We start from the raw sequence: 21,722 nt of genomic DNA on the forward strand, positions 1-21,722 counted from the left end.
GACACGCCAGTAAGGCTACTTGTTGAATAAAACTGATTGCACGTTGTTAGTCAACGTGATGACGACATCCGTTAAGTCGAGACCACGTGATTCCTTTACCTGTGCCCAGCCTATTTACTTCTGCTGAGACGAGCCGCTGCGCACACATAGGTTTCAGTTAAGTGTTTCTTAGAAAACCTTTAGATGTTTATCTTGGTGTTCTGAACAGCATTCTGTAGTTCCCTTTATTGTTGTAGCCTTTGTTTAAGTTTTTCATCTCCTACTGTGTGGACTTCGACCTCCGCTACTGGGGCACCTGTTAAAAACAAGGAAGTCTATTCCTGCTCAACCCGTCTCGTAAATGCAATTAAAACGCGTTTTGTAGATGATCACGGTCGACAAACGGGTGTTTTGTGCTCTATGCTGATCCTTTAACCCTGACCCGGGACGATCACGGTCATCTAAACAGGATAAAGCTGCTTTCCACTCGGAACAAGGTGAGCCGCTTGTTGACAGTGGAGAGAGATCAAATGAGTGACATTTACCGAACAGCGTCTGAGATGTTTTTCAAATGTTATCTGTAAAATCTATCGCTGCTAGAATAAATTCACTTCACGGTGACTTTCTTTCCTCTCGTCTTTTAGATGAACGGCTCTTTGGACATGGATTCATTGTCCAAAAATAACTCGATTGTTCACCTGGATGAACCAATCCTTCCGGAAAACATAACTATCATTCGGACAAGGAACGGGTCACTCACGGAGGGTCAGATGTTTCTGAACACGATGACTGCTCAGGCCCTGTCTGGCATATTTGTCTGGTCCGCCTTGCTCATAACATGCCACCAGGTGAGTTTGTGGTGCTCTACTAAATAATTTTTCACACACCCCATATCCAGAAAAACAAAAATCTCATAATCAAATAACAGCAGAGAGAAATACACCCTTAAAGCTCTGCAGCCACAGTTATGTAAAAATGTAATCAGAGATGCTTGGGGACTCCTCCTTTGCCTTAAGTAAGAAATGTATACTTTAAATTCTGCAATAAAGGGTTGAAGCATTGTTTTTTTCTAAGTTTGCACCATGAATCTGAGGTTTAAGGTCACTTCTGCTTTCATACTGCTACTTATTTTACCGGTGGGTGTTTTTGTTATTGCCTTCAAGGGTGTTGCTATACTGAAGGCTGCACCAAGGCACAAACCCCGATGACGAAATGTGATTGAAATGAAATGGAATTGTTTTAGGTGCAAAATTTTAAGAAGAGCACAAGAGTTGTTGTTTGCCAAAACAACCAACTTTATCTGATGGAGCATTACTGAAATCTGTAAGACAATAAGTGAGACTTGATGTATTTCCATTAGATCATCAATATAATAGTTTCCAAAAACTGCAAATATTTTATTTATTGATTTTTTTTGAGGGAATCGCATAACTAATAGCATCATTACCAATATAGCGATTGAAGCACAAATTGGAGCTGCAGACTCCCATTTGAATCTCTGATATTAACAGGCCTAATTCCAGTTTTCATTGCTTTGCACTTTGCCACCGTATCCATGCTAAAAAAGCACTGGTAAAGGTAAAAAGGCAAAGATAAATCTCACAAATGATCAACAGCTACATTAAAAAAATGGCCCTTTGACTTACAATGGTGTACTTGATAAGGACTTGATGGAAATGTTTATTTATTTATTTTTTTGCATATATTCAAACCTTAACTTTAGCAAGTCTGGCTTTGTTGTCAGTGTGTTCCAAACACATTAACTTGAAGGGAACATCCATTTACTACACCTGCTTAAACCTTGCGTTGTTTAAAAATTGCCATGCATGCATACACTTAATTGTACCTAAGGGCAACTTAGAGTGGCCATTTAATCTAAAATGCATGGTTTTTTTTGAGTGTGGGAGGAATCCAGAGTATTCTGAGATATCTCGTGCATGCACAGGAAAACATGCAACCTGCCACCATGTAGCCCTTGAAGATTATACTTATTGCAAAATATACTCTTTTATTTAACTAATATACGATATAAAATCATATGCTTTAAGTTTTTTGTACATTATATATTTTTAAAGAAATATTTCCAGTTTTAAGATGGAACACCTTTGATCCCTCTCAGGAACTTGGTTAATTCAAGCGTGTACCTTGACAGGATGCCATCTGTCTACACCATAAAATGTCCTTGCTACTGAATGTTCAACAGTGAACTGTTGGTAATATAATAACAAAGTGGAAATGATTAGAAACGACAGGAAGTCTGCCACAAAGCGGTAGGCCATGTAAAATCCCTGAGTGGCTACCCTGGATGCTGAGGCACATAAAGAAAAGAGGTTGCCATATTTCTGCTGAATCAATAGCAACACACTCTATGCCTCTTGTGGCCTTTAGATTAGCTCAGGAACAGTGGAAAGAGAGTGTAATGAATGGAATAGGTTTCCATGGCCCAACAGCTAAATCAAAGCACTTACATCAAAAAGTGCAATGCAAAACATTGGAAGCAGTGGGCTCTTGAGTGACAAATTGTGTTTCTCTTAGTCTGGTGTTATCACTTGCCAGGAGAACAAAACTCTCCTCAATGCATTGTGTAAAGTGCAACATTTATTAAAGAGGCAATTCTAGCATGGGACTGTTTTTCAGGAGTTTGACATAGACCTTTAGTTCCAATAAAATGGAATTTCTAATTCTTCACCATGGCCTTGTGCTTATATTTTTTTGGAAAAATTATTGCTCGTAATGTTGTGGAAATGGTTTGAGGAAGGCCTCTTCCTGTTTCAGCATGACTTTACACCAGTGCACAAAGTGTTGTCCTAAAACGACACGGATGAGTTGGTTTATAACAAAAGAACTTAATTCTGACCTCAACCACCATTTGGAATGAATTAGACTGAGTCAAACCTTCTCGTCTAACTTCAGTGTCTGACCTCACAAATGCACTTTTGAAGGCATGATTAAGAATCCCCCTAAACCTTCTGAAAAACCAATTGCAAAACATTGGGATGTCACTCGGACAGCGAGTTGGTTTCTGTATTATATTGTGTTGCGTTTTCTAAATATGCTTTACAGTACATTATACATATTACCTTGATCTACGCAAACCGTACAGTGCATAATTAGTTAGCTTCTTTTTACTCTCATATGTCTTCAAAGTTTGCTTGTTCTAAACACAAAAGTGACCTTAAGTTAAAAAAATAAATAAATAAAAAATCCTAACTGATTACAAATAAACGGAAACACAGCAAGCCCTCTCTGCATGGCAGAAGTTGATGGCCAGGAGAAATAAATGGTTTACTGTGGACCACCTTTACCCGCTGCTATCTCATCATTGTTGTAAAATTAGTGTTTCCTCATGTGAGCGAATGTTGCCCACTGTGCAGAGATGATAGCTTATCATTACAATTTTATCATTTGCTGTGAATATAAAGGAGTGCTGTGTTTTGTCAGCAGGGAAATCAGTAGATACTGGGATAATGTTCACAGCTGTTTGAAGCTGTCTGACCTTGTTGTTTTTCAGGTCACTTTTTTTTTTCGGATTCAGCCAGAATATCCATCTTTTAAAAAAAAAAATAAAACATGAAAACATTTAGTAAGCAGCCACACAGAATTTCTTTAATGCTTGTTAACATGTATTTGTATGCTGTGTTGTGGAAATAATTAATGAGTAATCTGCGCATCAGGGAGACACAACAACGGCAGCAGCAACACCCTCGTTTAGGGATTTGTAACTCAATATCCTGCAAATTGGTTTCTATGTTTTTAATATAGTACGTGTTTGGCCAAACACTTGCTAGCAAGACATTTTAATTGAACAAATAAATAGCAAGTTTTCTGCTGGGGGACTAGAGTTTGCAACAGGCATCTCTTGTGTCACACTGGGGGAATAAAACGGTCTGTTGGACCAGCGTTATAATGCTGGCAGTGTTTCATCTGACTTGGCTTCAGAGAATGGCTATAAACTGCTAAATGCTCTTTCTGAATATTAAACACTCTTTGACCTTAAATCTTTTTTCTGTGATGTTGACAATTCAGTTCATACTGATATTTAAGTGTTTGTCCAGGGGGTCTTATTAGCCCCTTTGGAACTTGAAGTGTTGGAAATGAAAAAGAGTAGATATGTTTCAACTGCTCCCTGTTTCCTGTGCGTTGTCTCTCCATTGTCAGGTGGGAAATAGCAGAAATAAGAACTAGCTGGAAACAATTGCGCTGCTGTCGTCAGTGGTCAGCGTTTTCCAGTCAGAAGGAACTCTGGTTCTGTTCTGGATTGTTTGCCAAGTGGAGTCAGTCCACAGGAAAAGATTGATCACATTCCCAGTCTCGCAGTGATCGGGATTTAATGAGCAGCTTTTAATGGAAATTTAATCAAGCAGCTTTTGTTCATGAAATAATTTTTTTTTCATGCATTTAGAGAAAACAATCTGATTAATACAAAGGTTTGCATTAAACTAATACAAAAAAGAAATAACTTGTTTTCTAAATATGTAGTACTCCTCCCAAAAACCCTTTATTACAAATACTTAATGACTACTAATTATTGTAAACAATTGAATTGAAATGAATATATACTTTAACTATATACTTTGACTAGGCTGGAATTTGATACAGGACCATTGGACAATATTGATGAAGTTCATTGAGTTTAGAGTCCAATGTGTTCTAAAACAGCTTAAATATGATCATTTTCAGGACTAACAACAGTTGTTTTTTGTAAATGACTTAATGTCAATAGCTTTTAATTGTATGTCTTAAGAGATAAAATCTAAGTAAACATAAGCTTGCATTCAATTTTACCATGACATTTAGTCAACTACATAACCAGTCATTTATATGTTGTTTTACTCCAAAGCTTTTTTGTTATTTCTTTCCAATGGTTTTAACCAAACTTCCTTGGTAGTAAGAAAAATGTTCAATAAGAACAGGGACCACAGCAGTTTGTGAGCACATGGACTTTTATTTACAACTCCATTAATCTTCAGATGAAGAAATATTAGTATATTAGTCAGATATGTTGGGTTTTTTGCTGTTAAATTTAATTAGGCATAATCCGGGTATTTGTAATCTGTTAACATTGTGGCTGTCTTATTCCCATTTGTGATCGTAACTCTTATACAGAGAAGTTTGAAAAGCTGTAGTGTCAAAGTGGAATAATTTAGGTAAATCCCTGCGTGTCTGAATAATTTTATAATTTTTTTTTCATACATCCTACTTTATGTTTGCTAGTTGAATACCAGTATTACCATTTTATTAGAATATAACAAACATTTTTTGTTTGTATTTAATTTCTAAAATTCATTTCTTGAGTGTTAGTTATTGTAGATATTTTGTACAACCCAGAGGTTACTGTTGAGATCAATTTCAGCATTGCCGGACATTTGCGGTGTGTAATTCCCAAACTAGTCAGATGAGCCATGTTACATATATGGAGGCCAAAGGGGGCCACATGGGAGACTCGTGTGTTAAAACCTTAATCAGCCCATGGAAACAGCATTGGTATGCTGTATTGGTCTCTACTCCGGTGTGAAAATTCAATTGGAATTACTCTTGATGTAAACAAGGTGTGCCCTGCAAGTTTAAAGCACGAGTGTCGGGCAGGTTGTTAAAATGCGAGTTGGGTAATCTGTTTAGTCAAGACAATGTTAAAGCTTCATTTCATAATAGCAGACAAACAGTGGGTGGAAGTTAATCTGTGGCTATAAATTATACCTTCCTGATAAAATCCAGAGCTTTATAAATCTAAACGTTGGCTATGTCACAATCTTGTTTTTAGGGTTAGATCAAGCAAGCTTTTGCCCTTCTGCATTATTATCAGTCTTGATAATGATGTAGCATCATGTTCTTTGTATACAATACTCAAAAAAAACAACAAAAAAAAACATGACATCTGGCTTCTGACCGCAGTGAGAAGTTGACATGGAAATGCGGCATATAACTCGCCAGTAGCTGCAGGTATTTATTTGACTCAATTCAACAGAAGAGGCATTGATGTGAACACAACAGAAAGATGTGCAGAGATTTTCAATGAGGGTGCTGCTCGCTTTTTTTTCCTTACAGAAATATTGACAGTGAGGACTCGTACAATGGCTTTGAAACTGAGAGCTATAAATCATTTAAAGAATCCCAATAACTGGAATTAACCATTTATGAATGCCGCATATAAACGAGAGGAGTCCATCCTTTAATCTCATGCAAAGTCAGACAAGAACAAAGTAACACATAATTTTCGTGTGCATATAAATGCAATTAAAATTTTAAAATGTGTTCATTTCTTATTTGCAATTGACATAATTTACTGAATAAAAATTACAAGTGATGCAAGATCTAAATTGGGCCGGCAGGCTTTTGAATATTGATGCTTAACTTTGCTGATGTTTAATGATGGCAAATTACACCCATGTCTGATATCCTATAAAGTTACTGCTTTCTGTTCATGTTTTGAATTAGTATAATAAAATGTCTTTTTTTTTTTCAAATTTTGCCATTAGCTATTTTTAAAAGGCCAATTTCCCTTGTCACAAAGTTGTACCCCTATTTGCCATATCATCTCAATCTTATTTCACTTCATACTTGTAAACAAGCTGTTTAGTACCCATGTGCTTAACCATTACTTAACTGTATCATTTGATAAGATTAACAGATGAATAATTACACAACTAACTATTACTCTATATGGGCTTATGAAGATTTTATATTTCCATCATTTTGGTTCAGATTCTTCTTTGGGGGAGTCAATTCTTATTTGGTCCATGATCAGTTCTAATTGTCCAAGCAACTTCCTATTGATCGACCTCATTAGTTTCATAAATACATCTTTTTATTGTACTATAAAAACTAGCTGAAAAATGTTTTCTCGTTATTTTTTTTGTACACGTCAGGGATGTTTAAACCTTCTTTGTACAGACTTAGTTGTTTGTAGTGGTGTATTTTTGACACTGGCTTTCAAAAATAGTCTGTAAGGGTTGTTAGTGGCAAGAGTACTTTTCAGCACAGCTTTTATTTAGATCGAATACTTTTTTTTTCTCTCCATGTGACAGAATTTGCAAAATACTTTTTCAATGCAGTGTTTTCTCAAACTGTCCCTTTATTTTATTCTTAAATCTCCCATTTGTATGCTGTTTGAAAGCAGAAGTTCAATAAAGTAGATAAAGCTTTAACTAATTGGTTGACAAAGCAGGTAGGAAATGCCTCTAAGGTTGGTAGAAATTACAGCTCAGTTGGTATGAAACGTCATTTTGAAGAACCATGGATGTGTAATACCTTATCAGGATGCAAAGAGCTTCAGAGCAACTTTTGTTGCTAGTTAAGCAACAAAAGATCTAAATTAAACGTCATTTTATGAATAATCATCAACACTTTTTTGGGACCTAAAACACACCACTTTTTCTTTTTTTTATTGTCACAGAAAGTTTTCAAGCTTGCCTGAAAAGGCAGCTTTGTCAGGTTGTTGGTTGATTTCATTGCAGTATCAGTTAATAATGCCGTGATTACCAAACCCCAACTAAGACAGTCTGACTAAGGCAGCACATTTTCTTATCTGTTGTTTTTACAATGCTTTTCTGATTTCAGAAATGCAGTGGTCCGATTTTATTGCGGTGCTTTATTCCATGTTCAGAAGCAAAGTTCACACATTGTAAAATTCCTAAGCAAATTCGATGGTTTTCTAACTATATTCTTGTTTCTAACTGATGCCTTATGTTTTGTGTTTTTATTCTAGATCTACACACACCTTCGGTCCTATACTGTCCCCAATGAGCAGCGCTACATCATCCGCATACTGTTCATTGTGCCAGTTTATGCCTTTGACTCCTGGCTCAGCCTCCTATTCATCAGCAACGACCAGTACTATGTTTATTTCGATTCCGTTCGAGACTGTTATGAAGGTATATATACCACCAAAAGTATGATCTGGTATCTGGTAGATGTCTCCCTTTTTTTTTCTCTTTTTTTGTGCAAAAGGTGTTTTCCTGCCCTCATTGCAGATGTCACAGAGTGACCAAACTAGTTTTTCTTCCTCCAGCCTTTGTTCTCGTAACTAAAAACCTCATTATATGACGTGTTGCATTTCTTGGAGGAGTAATTTTAGTAGCATCCCTTTTTTTGGACTGTGACAGACTTTGCTTTTGTTAGTTTTGATAAAGTGTGACATGTAGCACTGGAGTCTACGATTATACATCTTAATTATTATTTGTAGACTAAAATATAAAAGTACATTCTAAGTTGCAAAGGTGATTGTCATTCTAATTTAAATAAAAGCTATTTGTAAGATTAGATTGTGAAGATTACAAAAAGCCCCATATTGTGACTGCACCAGATAGCACTGAAACTATTTGCAGCTAAAGCATAATGAACCTTCTTTACACCAGACCCATCTGCATTTGCTTCATTTAATCCTCCCTTAAATAGCAACAAAGGATTAAGAAGGGATTTTCGAGACGCAGAACCTTTGGAAAAGCCTTAATGTCAGTACTGAAGCATTCATTGTTCTATAAAGTCGAACTAATGATGATTATTATTTTTTTTGTTATGTGGGAGTTTATTTCCATCTCATGTTCTTTGACCTTCACAGAAAAGTAAGACTTGAAGGGGATGGGAAACTGTTCGCCAGCTGCAGTGGTGCAAAATATAGTTATTTTATTAAAGGAAAAACATTTCTTTGTGTTTCAGCTTTTGTTATTTACAATTTCCTGAGCCTGTCCTTCGAGTATCTTGGAGGAGAGAGTGCAATCATGTCTGAGATTAGAGGGAAGCCTATACAGTAAGTACAGACTGAATCACTTTACCTATTACATGTATTTCCTTTTCATTTTATATTTAAAATGCCAATTCAGGACAAATAAATGCATCAGCTGGGTTAGTGCAAATAATTCTATGGCTATATAAGCTGGAGAATTGTCTTTCTGGCCTTTATATTAACATTTAGTTTGAAGTTCACTCTGAAAGTATTAGTAGTAAACAACTCTCATAGGTGGCAGTTGCTTCATCTTTCAGTGTCTGAAATGCCCTTTATAGTCCGTGTTTGGGACACAGGCTCTTTGCCAGGTTCTAAAGACAGAGCTATAATGAGGAGATCTTTAGTTTAAGACTTTCTTTGTCAGAAACATTTGTTGTTTCACCTGGTTCATATGAAATGTGTAAAAAAAATGTCAATGTGTCTGAAGTCAACCCTGTCAGGAATTTCCTGCAAATAAATTAATTCATTTATCCCACAGATTTGGAATATGGTGGAATATCCCTGGCTAAGGATAGAAGTGATGATAAACTTTAAGTTTATTAGGATTTTAAAAGCTGTGCTTCAAGTGGAACAACTTTCGTAATGGACTGAAAACCTTTGGAGGCGGATGGTTGTGACTCAGCGGGAAGAATAGTTGTGTTGCAATTTGGGAGTGTGGATGGGTGAATGTGACTCATAGCACTCAGTGGTCAGCTTGACTAAATCAATACAATAGACAGAGGCTCTACAAACCACTGTTAAAATGCCAGGTTTTTGAAATTTAAACTATTTAAAATCTTTTTGAAAGTTTTTTTTACTCTGGGAAATGGGACAAAATCTTGTATATGTATGGAACATTTCGTACAAGATAATGTTGATCCTTATAACCACTTTGCAAACAATGACTTTACCTAAAATATGCAGGTGGGCTAGTGTCAACCTTCAAGACAATTGAAGGTTTAGTTTAGTTATTATAATTGATTGTAGGTGTGAATTCTTGACACCGAATGCTGTAAATGAATCTGAACATGGTGCACACCTTTATAACGAAGTTATGACAACTTTTTTATCTTGTACGTTGTTTATTGAATTGTTAAAAAATAAATGTCGCACATGTGGAAAAGGTTTAGAAATTATTAATCAGTCTATTTTTTGACATCACAGAAATTAGGCATTTTACCAGCAGTGTCTATATTTTGAGTCCTAAAACATTTACAGTATACTATTAATAATTATATATCATGACAACATCTTTGTCATGATAAAGTTCCATTTACATTAACCTTAGTAAACTTTAGTTTGGCAGTAGCACTGCTAAAGACTTAGCACTTTAAGTGGAAATTTCTTATTTTTTAAATTTTTTTATTTTTTTATTATACTTCACATATAGTTACACAGAGCTGAACTCTGCATGCTATATGCTACCGGTATCACACATTAATACATTCGATTTAATTTAAGCATCAAAATATTATTTTACAATTGTTTATGCAACCCCATTTTTGTTTAAACACAAATAACCTGTATCCCATCTCTAAATAATCCTGCAAGATGGATGGTATGGTGATTTTAAAAATATATTGACTTGCATTTTTATTTCTGGTAATGCAAAGGACTTTTTCTTACCTTTTTTGCTACTTTTATCATTTTTATGTGCTCAGGCCTACCCGTCAGGCTGATTGGCTGCCTAGATAAAGAAAACCCACAATAAGAGGTTTATTTGCACTTCAGCAGACTAATTTTCTTAATCTTTCCCAGACTTGAGGCCACAATAAAAGCTTAAACAGCTCATCAAGAAATGAAAATAAAAAGACTACATCTGTAAATGAATGAGTAACACTGCCATTTTGGTAGAGACAGGTATTGTAGCTCAACAGATATTCTGTTGATTTTCTGTAGATTGTTAAATTAGTTTTTGCTACTCAAACTTTTGTTATTCTCTTATATAAATTGTGTTGCAATAAAATGTTTGAAGTTTAATGTGCGCTAGTGAAGGGAAAATTGTCAAATGTGTGGGCGATAAACGATCATTGAAATAACTTGGGGTCATTGTTGACAGTAAATAAGCACGTAAGCAATACAGTAATCAAAATGAGTGCATGAAACGCAGAACTGCACTTAGAAGTGAATTAAGTGACAATTTTTGCTCCTTGGTACATTGTCAATATATCACGTAGCCTAATGGTATATATTAAAATGCTGATTTAGTCTTTGTTTTCTTACACATGTGCTCTCGTTTATGTGATAATTTACACTTAGAATTTGCATGCTGGTTTGTTTCCTGTTTGGCAATGCAAAATCAGTCCATCTCTGTGCTGTCTACACAGGTCAAGTTGTTTATATGGGACGTGTTGTCTGGTTGGAATGAGCTACTCCATCGGCTTCTTAAGATTCTGCAAACAGGTGAGCCTCAGTCCTCTCCTCTACTCTAGAGATAGTCCCTCTGATCTCTGGAATAAACTTGCTCATGCTGAAAATAAAAATACATTAAATTGTCATTATTAAATAAATAAACAAAAACCCTGAGCTGTTATTTAAAGCCTCCAAACTGCTTACAATTGACAGTTGTGGTAATTGGATGCTCTGTGGGTTTAAAAACATTGGAAAAGGAAAGCAAAAGCGGGTGAGGGTGGGTGAAGGCAGCTTGATGATGTACACAGAGAGAGGATGTGATCTGTCAGCACAGAGCTCCTTCTGTGTCTTGGGATGCTGCACAGGCTTCCTCTCTAACACTGATGGATATTGAAACTGAGAGATGTCTTCAGAACAAAATGCATGGTGAAAAGGACTATTTTTTTCCCCACAGGCAGATGATAAACTGTGTACTTTGACAGTGTTGTGTACACAGGTTTTAAATTGAAAACCTTTCAAATTCTCTCTAGAGGCATAACTGAGAGAGTGGTAAAGGATATTTCTCTAATAGAGTGGAACGTAGTACTTAATATTTAGGTTTATCACAAATAAAGTAATTCATTTATTTCTTGTAATTTGAGAATGAATACGTTGCAGTTTGAAATGTATTATTCTGCATAATTGTCACCGCTGTCGAAGTACTTTAGTGACATTAATAAATGCTGATTTGCCCAGCAGGACCAATGTGAAAGGAGTGCTGAAGAGATTCAGAATAATATAATAATTCTGCCTTGCATATTACGGGTGTGCCTGAATGAAATTGAATAGCATCCAAGTTAACTTATTTCAGTAACTCAGGTCAAAAAGTGAACCTTGTACTGTATAGTTTTATTATACACTGAGCTATGTATTTGAAGCATTTATTTCTTCTCATTTTGATGGCTTTGTTTTACAGGTAATGGAAAACTTGAAATTGTCTGAAAATTGTGATAGTCCATTTGTTTTTTAGCACAAAAAAGTAATGGCCTGCACAGTCATGGCCAAACTGCTGACTTGACAGTTGTCCAGCAGGCAGTCTATTGCTCCTTTCAAAATTAAGGAATACTGCAAAAGGTCATTGCTAAAGAAGCTGGTTGTTCTGAGGACTGTATGAAATTATAATAAGGGGGAGATGGGTGGAAGGAAAAAATGAGATGGAAAAAAATTGCTGAAGGAACAGAAGTAACTGCAGTAAAACCCATTCAAAAGTTTGGAAGCGATTTATAAGGGTCTGAACTGCGACCTAAGTTGGTGCTTTATGAGCAACCACACAGACGTATGCAGTAAATCAGTGGTCCCCAACCCCCTGGCCGCGGACCGGTATCGGTCCGTGGACCAATTGGTACCGGGCTGCGCAAGAAATAATTAAATACTTCCGTTTTATGTATTGAGTCTGGAGGATCTTTTATTTTGAAAATCCTTTAACCGGATTCTGTCGGTTACGTCTTGAGCGGCAACATTGAGCCCACAAGCAGCAGAATGATTTAGAAACAGCAGCAACAGCATCGGTGTCGGTCCGCAGCAAATTTGCAAAGTCTTGACCGGTCTGCTGCACTAAAAAAGTTGAGGACCACTGCAGTAAATGGTATACATCCATTGAACTCCTTGTGTTAATCACAAACCAGCGTTCTCAGAAGTGTCTGTCTTTATTCTGAGCTTTTTATGCCCTTATTTTAGAAGTAGTCCTGGAGTTCTGGAGTTTACAGGAACAAAATGGCACAGATGAGAACAAATCTTTTTAAAAGTGCCTTTAAGCTAAACTTTTTAAATCAAACCAATGCAGCAGATCCGATAGACCTTCCCTCCTATTTAAATACGGAGTGGGGAGGTTATTAACATGAGCAGTCTCTGCACATTTGGAAAACGTTTTAGGGTCATTAGAAGGCAGTTTACCAGTTCAATCACTGATATGGGAAAGCAGCTTGAAGTTACTGTGGGTTTTGATGATAAGGGTGAGGGTGGGCTGCTCTTACATGCTAAACTGCTTTTTGACATTTCAGTGTGTCATTGTTATACGCTTGAGGAAGGTTTTATTTTATTGGGCAGAAAAAAGAACCCTGCAGACCCCTGCAAGGGTCTGCAGGGTTGTTGTACAAGATCCAAATAAATTAGGAATTAAGTGCAGAGTTTTACTGTTTAATAGTTTATATTACACCAGAAAGAGTATTAACTAATGCCTGTCTAACCAACACAAAGTAGCAATTTCATGGGATGACAATCATGACAAAATGTAACCTAAATTTTACAGCTCTACATGTAGAGTAATAAAAATCAACGTTTTGCATCGACTTGGAGATGATCCTAATTAGGCATGCATAAGTGACATTTTATCATTTTTCATGAAGTGTACCAACATGTAAATTTACTATGAAGTTCTGATACATCTCCAAAGAGTGCAAGTTGCAGGTTTTGTTAAGTTTTGGGAGAAACCAAGAACATGCTTTGTATTTTTGAACTCCAGACATGTCAGCGTTTCATGTTGAAATCTTTGCTTTGAGAATTTTTAGAGTGACAGACTGGCACTGCAACAAGTTAAAGGCAAATAATGACTGTCAGCACTGGAAACTTCAAAGAAAATCAGTTTTTCTGCAGTTTGAATACTTGTTCGTGGCAATTTGCAAAGCACAGGAAGCTTGCCTCTGACTAATCAGACTGAATACTGCTGGCCAGTTACTTTCATGTGAGAAGTTCTGTTAGATTTGCTTATTCAGACTTCAATAGATGACACAAAGTACTACTTTCCTGCCATTGGGAATGCTTTGGATCCTATGGCTTGCATTTTCCTCTCTCCAGGAGTCATTGTTCTTCTAAATCAACATCAGACTAAGACAAAATAATTATTTTAAAGAAAAGACCACCTTAACAATTAATTTACTCACTAATATACTATATGTACAAAGAGGGAGCTTTGCCAACCATAAGTTCATACAAAACTGCAATTGGATGGTTTGGACAAAAACAATTTCATTCTGTCAGAATGGCTTAGTCAAAGTACAGATCCAAATTAAATTCAGAAACAGGCAAGAGATGAAGGTTGATGTTCAAATGGTTTGTAGCTAATCTGACTGAGCTTGAGCTGTTGTACAAGTAACAATCAGGTTTTAAGTCCTCAAAGCTGGTATAGACTAATTAAAAATGACTTGCTGTTGTAAATAATTCAAAAGGAGATTTTATAAGTATTTACTCAAGTAGACACAGCAAAACCAGCTTCAAATTGTTTAGATGCTTAGTAAGAAAACAGTTACAAAAACAATAGTTTTCTTCCAAGAAGCATGAAATTCTTTGTAATGCCATGCTTCGTTTTGTTAGTCTATAACATAAAACTTGAATACAGGGACATTTTTAATGATATGACAAAATTGGGATCTTTGGTATGAGGCATTACTGACAAATGTATGTCTATTAGTAACCAGCTATATTTGTGTATTTCAGCAAAGTAAAATCAACATGTTTTTGTTTGTGATGATGAGAAAAAACTGCTTGTCATTGAGCAATCCTAAACATTTTCCCAACCTCATTCTGATGCCCCCGTCCTTGTTGGTTTTGCCCTTGCTTGCTGTCTCTTGGTATGCCATTCTGAATTGTCGTGTATCCTCCAGGCGACTCTCCAGTTCTGTGCTGTCAAACCCATCATGGCGGTCATCACCATCATCCTACAAGCCTTTGGCAAATATCACGACGGAGATTTTAAGTGAGCAGCACCTCCATTTTTTTTTTTTTTTTTTTTTTTTCATTGCATTTCATTCTCTTGTGTATCCCACTGATGCATGTAGTTTCCTGAGGGTTTGTTTTGCTGCTTCTGTGAACATGTAAACAATTTGGAAATGGAGATAGGCATATCACCTCTTTGCAGAGAGAATGATAAAAATGGTTGACTTGAGCTCAAAGTTATGGAATCAAACTTTGCAGCTCAAGTCTGTTATATTTGGTCAAATGTGATATTGCAACTTTTGCTCTGGAACAAAGGGTTGTAATTACCTGGTGTACTTTAATTTGAAAAAGATGATTCCATTTTACACTTGTATATAATTCATGTAAAAGATGGGCATAAATTGCACTCAGAAAGTTTAGTAAAATTTCAAGGCTTCAGATAAGAGCAAAGCTCTTAACATAATAAGGAGGGTATATTAGTATAAATAAATTCTTCATTAGATATCTTCTGATCCTTCTCAGCTCAGTGTCTCTATCTGAAGAGTCAGCTGTATAAACACCTCTTTCAAAACTACATAATGGAAGCAGACCTTAATGAGTGCTTGATACATGAGTTTCCAGTTAGCATTCTTCTTCACCCTCATATCAAACCTAAAGATATTCTTAATTCATTCCTTCTCTTATTCATCCACATCCGCCACATCTTCCTCCAAGCTTTGTTGCAAAACCACAATGAATCACTCATTGTTTTCTTATGCTTTCATCCAACCATGCACTCTATTCTGCATTGGTTTATAAAGCGCCGTCACAGCTGAATCATCAGAGCGGCTCTGTTGCAGTGCAACAAGAAACAATCAAATGTGGAAGTCTGCCTGCTTCTCTCATGCACTCATGGAATTACACCTATGCTTAGGCGAATATTTAAATGCTGTTTGACGCTGTTCCACTTCTTCTCAATGCAGTGTTAATGGAGGCTACCTGTACATCACAATCATCTACAACTTCTCTGTGAGCATGGCCCTCTATGCACTCTTCCTTTTCTACTTTGCCACAAGTGACCTGCTCAGACCGTATGAACCAGTGCTCAAATTCCTCACAATAAAGTCTGTCATATTTTTATCCTTCTGGCAAGGTAAGTCCATCCCTGTTTTTTTTTGTGTGTGTGTGTTTTTGTTTTTTATTTAATAGAAAACTGGTCATCATGGTGCATGAAACCACAAATTAACAGGTAAAATGTTGCTTTTTTCATAGGAATGGTCCTTGCTATCCTGGAGCGGTGCGGCGTCATTCCCAACGCACTTTTTATTGAAGGACATGAAGTGGGTGCTGGAACCGTTGCAGCCGGCTGGCAGAACTTCATCATCTGCATCGAAATGTTCTTTGCTGCCATTGCGCTCCGATATGCCTTCCCCTGCACCGTCTACCAAGAGAAGAAAAACGACGTGCCAGGTGAGCTGCGTTAGTTGAAAATAGGCACTGCTGTCGCAACAAATAAACTACATTGAAGTGTTTTCAGGCTAATTGCCCTTCTCGCATTTCCAATGACATTCTTGAAAGTGTTTCTAGCAGCATTTCTTTGGTGATCTCGTTCTGCTGGCCCAGTCACACTGACCTTTAACTCATAGCTTGGCCTTTTAAACAGTGTTGTAAAGCCGACACGTTCTTCAAAGCCTGACAGAATAGTTGACATTAACTGAAGCTTTTATTTCTCCAGCTCTGATGTTGATGAAGGTAAAAGCATTTGAAAGATTATACCTTAGGGTTTTATTGCTTTTTGTTTATTTTTCTCTTTACGGCTGTAAGAAAATACTTCTGATTGTATGCCCTGAGAACACGAAAAGACTTCAAAGAATTTGAGATTCTCGCAAACATCCCATCTGTTCCTAAATTATGTCAAGTCTATTTCTACAAAAGTTGAGATGTTATTTTTTTTTTTAAACAAACAGCACTGTTTGGATCCATGTCACATGAATGGTGTGGGTGTCTAGGTTGGATCTTAAAGGAGCTTCAACTACATGAGTTGCATTTATTGAACAGTGAAAGGGAGAAGAACAGAGTCTATGTGAAGTCACAAAGAGGGTTCGTTCCTTTAACATCTGGGAGGCACAACAATGAAAAGATTTAAGGATTCTTCAGAAAATGACTGCAAAGGTTATGACTGTTGGGTGCAAAGGGCTGCAAAGTCTTCAGGCGCTATGAAATGTGTAATGGTAATTCTTTTGCCTGGTCTGGTTTGTGATTGCTTCTGCAGACCTCATTCTGCACAGCTTACAACAATGTGTCTTTATTGATGCTGTGTACCTTGATTTGCTCAATGCAAATTTTTTTTTGTGCAGCCGAGCTGAGGCCATTGAAGCCTTAGTACATATAATTTATTCTACGCTGTCTTGCAAAAGTATTCTCTCACCATCAAAGATCTGTTATGTTTTTCTGAGACCCCCTCCTTGCACCATAACTCCTCCATAAAATAAAAAGCTTTATGCTAGGATTTTTTTTTGTTAACAATCCAAAAACCAAAATAAGTATCTGATTTGTAAACTAGAAGAAAATTAGTTTGTACTAAAAGAAATATGTGCAAAGTGTGATGTTAAGGTCAATGCGTTGTAGAACTGCATTTCGCAGCAATTACAGTTGCAAGTCATTTGGAAAATATCTACACCAGCTGTACACACAAACTGAAAACTAAATTAATTTGCCTTGGAAAATTGCTAAAGTTTGATCAGATTGAATGGATTGTCCTTGATGAGCAATTTTAAGTCTTGCCACACAGTTTGGGCCATTCTAATACAAAAACATTCTTTGCTTAAAACATTCATGTCGTTGCTTTTTTTTCATTGTTGTGTAGTGACAAAATGTAGAAAATCTAAATGGAGTTATGAATATTTCACTTTTGCAATGTGCTGTAACAGAATCATTTAGTGGTAAAAAGAACATAAAGCAATGAAACCCATAAGCAAGCAACATTGGTTTAGATATGCTCTATAGACATTCGTAAGGAAAAGCACCGTTTTTAAATATATTTAACCAGAGTAAACCTTCAGAAGAAACTGGCTCACATACTAGGAGCCTGAGGGGAGCTGGGAGGTGGAAAAGAAAAGAGAGATAAAGCAAATTACCGTCCAAGCTGGGTACAACAAAACGATGCATGAAAGTGAGGCATGGTACGTAGGAGACTGACGGAGGATAAAATAAAGGGAAAAATATCTAGCATTCAAGGTAGTAATTATGGAAACGCTTTTGAAGGTGCACATTGTTCTCATAAGGATTACTGTTTTAATCCTATGAACAAGTCGTTATTACTGTCACTGCTAATTGTCAGTTATATTACAGCTGAGTGGGCTGGCATGATAATGAATATAGGATGTCTCAAAGCAGAGATGAACATTGGGCATGACAGTTTGGAAAGAATGGGCCGCAGAGACCAGCAAATGCTCTGAAGGCTGGATTTACCATCAGTCACAGATCAGGAACAAGCAGCCCCGGGGCCTGAGATGGCCAGTGACCGCACATTAGGACATCAAGCTTCAGTTTTCAGAGCATTCTTGGTAAAGGACACAGAAGAAATGTGGCGACAGAGAAAAGCACAGATTAAGAGGATAAAGAGGAACAACCCAGATAATAAAACAAGAAAAGGCAAAAAAACAAAAGATTGTAACAAACACATTAAATGTGATATAATGATATAATTACCATAATATTTCTGCTTCCAGATAAGTGACAAGCTTCTTGCTTTTTTTCACCTACCTTACCTTCACTGGTATTTATGCCATGCAAAAGTAACAGCACAGTTTTGTACATTAAAAAAATACTTTATTTATTGTTTTGTTTCTGCAGAGAATCTTCCCCCAATGCAGAGCATCTCGAGCGGCTTAAAGGAAACCATAAACCCAGGCGACATGGTTCAGGACGCCATCCACAACTTCTCGCCAGCGTATCAGCAGTACACTCAGCAATCCACACAGGAGGTCAGCCAGCCCAGCACTAATGGAAAAGTGGCCACGGGCAACAAGAGCTCTCGCAAGTCCGACAAAATCATGCTGATTACATCAGATGATGAGTTCTAGGCATTTTTCCAGCAAGAGACCCAGGTGTTGGTGCCCTTTCCACCTTTGCCTCTGACCCCCTGGGGAAAAAGCTGTGTTGCATTACTCGCAGAACTGGGTTGAACACAAGCGGTTTACTTTCGCAAGTACTTAGACAGGACTACCTGCTTTTATAATGATGATTTTAATCAGAGGATGTGCATGAAATTTTAAGTTTTAAATTTCGTCGCTGAATGTGTCGAGAACTGATCCGTCTCCATCTTGCTGCGGTAATCTAGAAAATGACATGTCATCTTCACTTCATCACACGAGTCAGGAGCCACGCGCTTCCCTTAAATCAAGCTGCCGGATTTTCAGCTGCGTCCCCCGATGCCGACTCCGTCTGCGCCATCTCGCCATTGCAGCCTCTCTGGCTGTCTGAAGTGTGTTCCATCTGAATCATGTCAGTTTCAAAGAGCAGATGATTAATATGTGACTCCAGGTGGGAGGCAGGGGAAGCCGGCAATGACTGAGAATGGCACTTCATGGACCGTTACTCACATCTGCTTGTTTGAAGTATTTGCTGAGCATTCCTCAGCATGGTTTCCTGACGAATGAAAGGCTTTTTTTTCAATGACGTATTAGTTTTGGAGCAGGCAATTCGAACTGCACTTCACTATCCTTTGTATCCACCATAGCAGGCACAAATTACATAAATCTGTTGTCTACAAAGAGGGAAGTTGGATCATCTCATTAATTTTCTCAGCATGCTAAAGAGTAGCCCAAATAGATAGCCAGATTAAGCATTTTTTTTTTTCTTAAGGAATATTCTCTATTGTGACTATTTTTTGTGTAGCTTTTATGATTTCATTTCGATGCTCATGTTATCCCATCTTGCAAGGGTCATGAAATGTGTTCACAAGCTGATTAGTGTTAATTTTACTGCTCAGTATGGTCTGTGTACAAATATGTAATTGTAAAAATTTTATTCTATTTATTGTGAAAAGTTCAGGCCATTTCAGTTATTGAACATTTATACATTTTACTTTTTATTCTCAATTTTTATGGTTAAACCTCTATATGTAAGTATAGCTTTTCAGGGACTTTTTTTGTTAAGTTATTTTTTTAACTTGTGCCAATGTGTATGTGTTTTGTTTTTTTTTTCTGGGAAGTCATTTATTATTATAAATGTACAAAGTAGTTCTAAATTAGCTTTAAATTTGACTTTTTTAAAACTTTAATGCAACAAAAACTGAACATTTTGATGAGGAAAATTTTATTTCGAGGTATAAAAGCACAACAGTACTATTAAAATGAATAATTGACCATATTTTCTTTTCTATCAGGGCAGAAAAAAATGTTTTATTTGTACACAAGGGTAGTTCATTGAGAAAACATGTAAATAAATGCAAAATAAAAATAATTTAGCTGTTCTTCTTTTATACAATTACACAAATCAATGAAATAAATACAAAACATATGAGCAGACTGACAAGTTTAAAGGGTAAGTAACTGTTATGCTACCATTTACTGTCCTCGTTCAAGGTTAGCATTGATGGCAACTAGTTGGCCTGAAATCTTTGCTGTGAGACTACAAAAAACTCTTATTTTTCAATCTAATTTGGCTAAAAAACAAACTGCAGTTACTAAAACCATATTTGATTTTTGTCATCCTTTCTGTATTCTAGCATATTCTCTACATGGCTGAATTTAAACAGTAGCTTGTAGACTGGCAAAGCTGGTGTTAAAAGCTTATTTAATCAGACATGTTAAAAAAAAATCTATAAAAGTTCTTACATTTTCATCAAAATCCAAGTTTTATTTATATTTCTATATATATGTACAATTCATATAAAAGTATTGGGCGAAGGGTAACTTCTGGATGTTGCCAAATATATTCACAATCTGTAAGAGGAAAGAAAAATGTCTGGACTAAGTTCAGTAAACATCTATGGCAGGAAGATAGCTGTGCCTCGTCTCACAAATAAATCCTTCTAGATTTTTGTCTTACATCCGTTCAATTTAAATGGAAAAACTTTTTCTACTGATTTGCATAAAAGAAAAGACCATCATGTATCTTGGCCTGGATACAGTGATTGTGTATTTAATTCACAATCACTGTGATTCAGAGAAAGGTTTGTCTCTTATTTGACTAAGGCATTTTTGATTTTACGTGGGAAAATAGGACACAAGACGTATAATACTAAGGTGTGCTCAAAATCAATCACCCCAGTCTCAGATTCAGTGTTCAAGTGTGTATAAATAGTTTTGAAGATTTACCACTAGAGGTCAGCATAATGCTTTGCAATTTATTTGTCATGAATATGTAAAAATTGACCTATGCAAACAGAACAATATTGGTTTTGGCTTTAGGACTGAAACACACCATCACATTAACAGGTCTGGGTTAACAGTGCTGAATACATAAAGCACTAAAAGCATTACCATCATGGAGTACACTTTAAAACCCATGGGGTCTGCACCAGGTTTACACATAAAACTTAGAAACTCTTAAGAAATGTTAAACCTGAAAGTTTAAAGACTCTCTGACGATGCAGTTTCATTTTCCAAGTTTTCACAACACTTGTCTCTGGGAACGTAAATGTGTGCTTTAAAATTTGCACTGAAGGACTCTAATTTGGTTTATTGTTTGATCACATTCTAGTGAGGTCCATTTCACATCTCTCTAACAATAGTACATTACCAATAGTTTTAAATGAGCTTTTATTTGACTTATCTGCAATTTCCACTGTTTGCAAGGCTGCAGAATATGAGCCATCTAAATGTAACCTTAAGCAGTTAATTGTCGAGCATAAATACATAAAAGTTTTAAGTTATAAACACAGTTGTCTCGTAAATGTGAGTACAATTTGAAAACGGTCAGCATCAATGTCACTAACTTCAGTGAGTGTGATTACACAGACACACCACTCCCAGTATAGTGAAAGACAGAAAAATAAGTAATATACATATATATA

The 21,722-nt window shown here is 36.5% G+C and overlaps 1 protein-coding gene across 2 annotated transcripts; it reads left to right on the plus strand.

Moving 5' to 3' along the window:
* The first annotated feature begins 118 nt into the window (after positions 1 to 118).
* tmem184a (transmembrane protein 184a) lies at positions 119 to 21,712 on the plus strand. Of its 2 annotated transcripts, XM_028042103.1 has the most exons (9): positions 119 to 476; positions 624 to 827; positions 7,685 to 7,850; positions 8,635 to 8,725; positions 11,008 to 11,083; positions 14,671 to 14,762; positions 15,685 to 15,854; positions 15,974 to 16,171; positions 18,557 to 18,786. In XM_028042103.1, the coding sequence occupies exons 2-9, from the start codon at positions 624 to 626 to the stop codon at positions 18,784 to 18,786; spliced, it is 1,227 nt and encodes a 408-aa protein (XP_027897904.1). In that variant the 5' UTR covers positions 119 to 476. The 2 variants fall into 2 exon arrangements, with proteins under 2 accessions (XP_027897904.1, XP_027897905.1); XM_028042104.1 differs by lacking the exon at positions 119 to 476 and having other exon boundaries at positions 18,557 to 21,712.
* The last annotated feature ends 10 nt before the right edge of the window (positions 21,713 to 21,722 follow it).

The sequence above is a fragment of the Xiphophorus couchianus genome, chromosome 16 (genome assembly GCF_001444195.1).
Source record: "Xiphophorus couchianus chromosome 16, X_couchianus-1.0, whole genome shotgun sequence".
In the NCBI taxonomy this organism is placed as follows: Eukaryota; Metazoa; Chordata; class Actinopteri; order Cyprinodontiformes; family Poeciliidae; genus Xiphophorus; species Xiphophorus couchianus.